The following is a 6,269-nucleotide window of genomic DNA, read 5'->3' as shown; positions in this document are numbered from 1 at the left end:
ATATTTTCATATAATACGGCGAAAGATCCATTCCTGGCCAACGATGAGTTGATCATGACAAATTTACAAGTAGTCTGGTGTCACATTTTATTGTTATCCTGAGCCAAGGCCAGATGTAAAAGGAAATAGAGGCACAAGGGTCCAGCAAGTGCACTGTTGAGCCTCATGCTACAATGGGAATATTAGCAGTTAGATTAAAGAATGTGAAAAAAAAGTGTCTAAACCATTGGAGGAGATTCTCCCTCTTTCTCAATTTCAGTCGACAGTGGAAATTCACTGAGGCTTGATTATAGCAGGAGAGAGTGTTGGCTCAGCTGTGTGCTTTAAGAACCCATGATGTCAGAGCCTTATTTTCCTTGGAGAGACTCTCATCAGCTGCATTGTTCCAGGAAACCATGGTCTGTTCTCTGGGCAACCAAAGAATCCTGCCCAAATGCGGTCCCCCCTTTTGCACCCGCATCTCTGCTGAATGCAGCACGCCGGCCTCTGGCACAACTCGAGTCCCTGCTGCACACATACGGGGATACACACACTCATGCATGGAGCATCAGTGCATCACATTTCCCTGGAACTGGAGCATCCTCTCTGCTGCGACACACTCTGTGTTTGTTATTTCTGTCTTTTTATTTTTTATTAGAAGAAGAGTGTTGGTGATGAAAGGCAGCGTGTTAATACAGGACGAGGAAATATTGTGTTGGCCCCGCGAGGATTATAAAACAATGCTGCTACTGATGTCATAGGGCCCTGACTTCTGAGGTCTCTTTACGCAGAAAGATGTAGGCGGTGTGACTGAAATACAGCACCGGCAACTGACAGGTGATGCAAGCAGCTTACAGAGCTGATGAAAAAACTACTCTGCAGCTTCCTCAAGTTCAAAATTTAAAACATGCACAGAGACCGAAAAGGACCTGGAGGCAATTACGACTGCTTACAAACAAGACCAACTGTAAATCAGTGACAGCTCAGTCAGTAGTTCAATAAACTTTACTGGCATCAGCTGAAAATTTGACAAGCTGTGTTGTGGAAACTTCATTGAGTAAACATAAAGATTTAGTACATAATGTTCATGGATACCACCGAATCACATCTGGTCCTCATAAGATTATTTGACTCTTGGCTTTTTTGCTAATGTTCTTTGTTAGAGAATTATGGTAATGATTTCTTAGAAATTTAGACTAGGGAAAAATGAATGTCAGAGTTACCAGATAAAGACCTTCACCACAGCTCAGAGTTCGTTGGATCCTCTCAGTAAGTGCCAAGGAAGCTGATAGAGCCCAGAAGCTTTGGTTGTGGTGGGACCGCATATTTGCAGAGCATGTACTGTCCATATTAGTGCAATAAGTGAAAAATAATGCAACTTTTCAGAATCTCTTTTCTACATACACTGGCTGTTGCAGAGATAAAGGAGAAGTTTGGGAAAAGGGAGAGACAGATTATCAGAAAGAGCGAGAAAGGTTACAACAACAGAGCACGAAGCTCACAAGTTCAGTTGTGCTTCTGCTGGAACGGCCGTGCCCCTGTGGACAAGTTCAGTCCTTCAGTAGAAGTCCTCACCCTCCAACAATAATACTTACAAAATAAAGGCTGACCGCTCCAAGTAAAATCACTTCAGCTGGGTTCAATAGATATTATTCATGTACCGTTTCTCCATCCCCTGCGCTACGGCTCCTGTGATGTTAATAAGGTAAGCCTTCGGAGCTGAGAAGGAGCCTACAAGGAGCTATGTCAATATGAAAGCCCTTTGGTTCTGCTTGCCTTTTATCATCAGCCGATGATTGCCATCTTGGTTGTGGGTGCTTGTCGATCAAACATCCCAAGGCCTTGATCATAGAGCTGTGGCATATTATATTATTCTTTAAAGGAAAAGTTCAACATTTTGGAAAATACTCCTATTCACTCTAATATCACTACTGTATCTGCTAAATATGAAGCTAGAGCCAGCATGCGGTAAGCTTACCTTAGCATAAAGACTGGAAGCAGGGGGAGACAGCTAGCCTGTCTCATTCTACCAAAATCCACCTACCAGTACCTCTAAAGCTCACTGATTAACACAACATATTTCATTACTTACTTCCTGGACAACCGTCTTCTGATATTTGTATGACTAAATAATTGCTAATAATGATTAATTAATTAATATTTTACTTATTATTCGCTTTCTTGCCAAGAGTTAGATAAGAAGATTGATACCACTGTCATGTCTATACAGTAAATATGAAGCTACAGCCAGCAGGCGGTTAGCTTAGCATAGCATAAACACCAAAAGCAGAGGGAAACAGCTAGCCTGGCTCTTTTACTCTTTTGATTTTTTACTGATTAACATTATATCTTATTTGTATATTATAAACAAAAACCAGAGTGTAAAAACAACACTTACGGGGGATTATGTGCTGCACTTTTTCTTGGCTTAGCACGGTAATATCCAGGGATCTCAGGTGGTTGTCTGGACCCTCATGGTGATGACAAGACTCCAGTAAATTACAAATAAGATATAACATGTTAATTTAGAGGTACTGCTAGGTGTTTTTTGTTAACTTTGGGTAGGCTAGCTGACAAGTTTTCCCTTGTTTCTAGTCTTTATGCTATGCTAAGCTAACTGGCTGCTGCGTGGATGTATTATAAGACCTGGATAGGGCGTCACCACTGAGACTTGCAGCAAATTTTTCCCAGTGGCCACTCGCGGTATTGCAGGAGGTTTTATACTTGAAGAACTTTCCTCAAGCTGAGAAAAGCCATTTAAAAATCTGAGACGTCATCACAATGTAAAGTCTATGGGTTGAGCGGGAACTCGCAGATGGGGCCAGCAAGGGAAACACCATTGCACATATTCAGTAGGCTGCACGACGCGGAAGCAAACCTAGAAAACTTTTTTTGGTGTATGCGCCACCCGAGCAATTCTTATTGGACTGAACGGGCGCCATTTTCGGTCTGGTTTCCAGTCTTATCCATGGGCTGATGGGCTTACATTTTCCAGACAAACATGAATCTAAACTATTCCTTTAAAATCGCTCATCGTTATTTTCTGTGTCGTCATTAGTGTCATCAGTGGCTAGACTTTGGATGTTTTATTACGTGACCTGTGCCACGTGAAGCACACTGATGCCATTCACAGAAAATGACTCACTATGAGAATTCAATAGGCATCTGTCACACAGCGCACTCGGCCTGTCCCGTCACCTGCTGAGTTCAATTTAGCATGTGGATATTGAGGGAAGAGATACATAATTAATCCCTGCCCTTTGACCTCCTGTGAGCTTTTTTGACCCCATTGGAAGGAATTACAGCCCACCATGTTTCCCCTCTTTATCCATTTGAATTCATCCCATCTCTAAGCAGACAAAATAGAGTCATTCACCTTTTTCTTTACAAGGGAACATCTATTAATGAAATCATGTAGCTCACTGACACTTTTGCTGTGACCCTTAAACTTCCTGTGACCTTCAGCCTTGAGGATAGATGCATCACTGTAGGAGACGTGATTGGTTTTTACATCTAACAATTTGAAGTTGCAAGCAAAATGCCCTCTCCCTGAATATATAAGACGGCTGAGAGCTCAGTCACAACAGTCGTTAGGTGAGGACGGTCCAGTTTTATGTCAAAGTTGTGTAGTGTAGAACTTAATACTGTAGATACCATGATCTCCATCTACTCTGTCCTGTTTACTCTAGTGCTGTTCTCTGAACTGAGCAGCCACTTGGTTACTGTAGCCATGCCTGCAAGCAAAATAGAAGATGGCGAAACAGAGCAAGACGGCCTGGGTTCATTACTGGGTGACGGGCCCATGACTGAGCAGGCTGTGGTTCCCCCCATGTACAGACGAAGCCTCGTGCTGGACAGCAACATCAGGGATGACGATGGAAACCCAAAAATCATCATTGTCTCAGTAAGTGTGACTTTTCAAACACTGTTTAAGGAGTCGGTTATATATCACTTAGAAGGAGAATGTTTTAGCCATGCATCCAAAGCCAAACCTGACAAACCAGAAGTGTTTCTTAATTTATTTACCAAGAATATAGCAATTAGTTACAACTTATAACCCTTTTATAAAGAGCTAATTATTAGAAAGTGACTTATCTCTGGTGGTATCTAGCCATGCAGAAAGTTTTGGTATTATTTGCCTAGATTTTGAGAAATCCATCTGTGAAAAAGAGCCTTTGAGCCTAATTATAAATCAGCATGCATATGTAAAAGGGTGTTGAATCATTATAAGCAAAAATCAAAATCACAACCAGGACAGCACTCAAATTAAGTTCTTTACTTATGTACGTTTGTTTCGGGCAGATGCCCATTCTGGCATCCAAACTGGCACTGATGATCTATAAAACATAATGGCAACTATGTAGCCAAGTTGAGTTGCCTATTCTACACGATAACAATCATTAAAAGAAGGAGCTTTCAACAACAAAACAAGTATCTCTGGACATAATTATTTATATTGCAAAAACGGGTCAATGAGAAATCTTCAGTCGTGCCAGGAAGCATTAAAGTGCTCACATAATAGGTAAAGAAGTAAAACATTTCAGAGATGGATATCTCAAAACTTGGAAAAACAAAGCCAAAACTATCTGCATGGCGAGATGCCACAATAGTTAACTAAGAAAATATGTTGTCATTTTCATGAACCAATCTTTTAAAGCAATAATTTGACATTGTGGGAAATACGCTTATTTGTTTTCTGGCAGAGAGTTAGATGAGAAGATCAATACTTACTTTTATATTGAAACCAAGTAAGTTAAATATGAAGCCGCTGCCAACAGCTGCTTGGCTTACTTTAGCACAAAGTCTGGGAACAAAACGTTAACAGGCAACAAAAGACATTAAAATGTTATAATCTCTTTGTTTGATCCGTACAAAAAACCAAAGTGTAAAAGCGATGATTTGCTCTTTTCTGGTGTTTATGCTAAGCTAAGCTAATTGGCTGCTGGCTTAAGCTACGCATTTCACAGACAGACATGAGAGTGTCGATCTTCTCATCTACTTCTCCGCCAGAGAGCGAATAAATATAGTTCCCAAAATGTTGAACTATTCCTTTAAAGTTGTTAGATTTGTACAAATTAATTGAATCCAATTTTACCAGCTATTTCGGTTATTATTCGATTGTTTATTCAACCCAAATAAATGTCTGGCTATTCTCCTTATGCAAGTCATTCAGCTTGTACTATTCTGCCAAAGAGAGTCATGCGTCATAACTATTCATTGTATGAGATTTCTTTCTATAAACAACCTCATCTAACCATAGTTCAAAACAACAAAGGAGCACATTATCTCCATCCTGTGACTGAACATTTGACCCTTTTCAATTGGCCACCGTCCTCGTGTCTACTGTTAAGTCAATATTTCATACACATCTATGAAAATATTTTACAGCAGCGTTGGAAAACCGGGAAATAGTGTTAGCTGAAAAGGTCAAATGATCACAAGCCTATAAAGATTTATTGGAGTTACAGTGGGAAGAATGATGATATATCTGTTCTCCCTCAAACGTTTGGCTGAGATGTGTAAAGAGTTTATCTGGCGGCTGTGCCTCCTGTGTGTCATGAACATGGTGGTTATCTCTGCGGTAATGGGGAACAGGCAGCCATGATGTTGAGAACAAAGCCATCTGGGTGAACCCGGGCTCTGGAAGAAAACGGGCCACTGTGATATAGTAAAAAACTAGGAAACACATTTCTTCCATTTGGGGTTCGTGTGGCTTGGATCAGCTGTTAAACATGGTGATCCAACACCTGTGCTGCAAGAGAAAAGATCATCTTTTAAAAAAAAAAGCAGCTTGCAACCAGAGTTCAGATCCTGTAGTATGCCTTTATGTGTGGTCTTATTCTGTCACATGTAATCACCGATCAATGCTGTGTTTCAGGACATGAGGCTGAAGGGACACAGTGCTCGTGGACTGAACCCAGCCTTTCCTCGGAGCCTTCCTCTGATCACGGAACGAAGCTTGAGCCACACTCCTGCCGAGTACAGTTTGAAAACAGACCGCAGAGACACTGACCTCGACAGTGAGTACCTGCAACTCCATGTTTCTGCATTAAGGTCAAGAAAGTGTTGAATAAAAGCTTCCAATTTAGATTTTTCCCCATGTGTATTATACATAACGAATGTCTAATTTCACTGTCCTTATTCTCTCCATCTCTTTCTAGTGCTGCGGTGTATGATAGGAAGAGTCTACCGACCCTGCTGGGAAGCATAAACGTTTCCCCCCCGTGCTGCTGCCTTCCTCCAAAATGTTCTGTAAAAATTTCTTCCTCATGTGTGTTTCACTGAAATGC

At 41.1% G+C, this 6,269-nt stretch overlaps 1 protein-coding gene across 4 annotated transcripts; it reads left to right on the top strand.

Annotated features, from left to right (window-relative positions):
- The first annotated feature begins 1,103 nt into the window (after positions 1–1,103).
- pmch (pro-melanin-concentrating hormone) lies at positions 1,104–6,235 on the top strand. Of its 4 annotated transcripts, none has more exons than XM_044343474.1 (4): positions 1,104–1,684; positions 3,669–3,883; positions 5,858–5,999; positions 6,141–6,235. In XM_044343474.1, the coding sequence occupies exons 2-4, from the start codon at positions 3,710–3,712 to the stop codon at positions 6,188–6,190; spliced, it is 366 nt and encodes a 121-aa protein (XP_044199409.1). In that variant the 5' UTR covers positions 1,104–1,684; positions 3,669–3,709; the 3' UTR covers positions 6,191–6,235. The 4 variants fall into 4 exon arrangements, with proteins under 4 accessions (XP_044199409.1, XP_044199408.1, XP_044199407.1 ...); XM_044343473.1 differs by lacking the exon at positions 1,104–1,684 and adding an exon at positions 1,704–2,098; XM_044343472.1 differs by lacking the exon at positions 1,104–1,684 and adding an exon at positions 2,277–3,573.
- Positions 6,236–6,269: the final 34 nt, after the last annotated feature.

Source organism: Thunnus albacares, chromosome 23 (genome assembly GCF_914725855.1).
Source record: "Thunnus albacares chromosome 23, fThuAlb1.1, whole genome shotgun sequence".
NCBI lineage: Eukaryota > Metazoa > Chordata > Actinopteri > Scombriformes > Scombridae > Thunnus > Thunnus albacares.
Note: the sequence above shows the minus strand (reverse complement) of the source record. Positions and strands in the feature narration are given on the sequence as shown.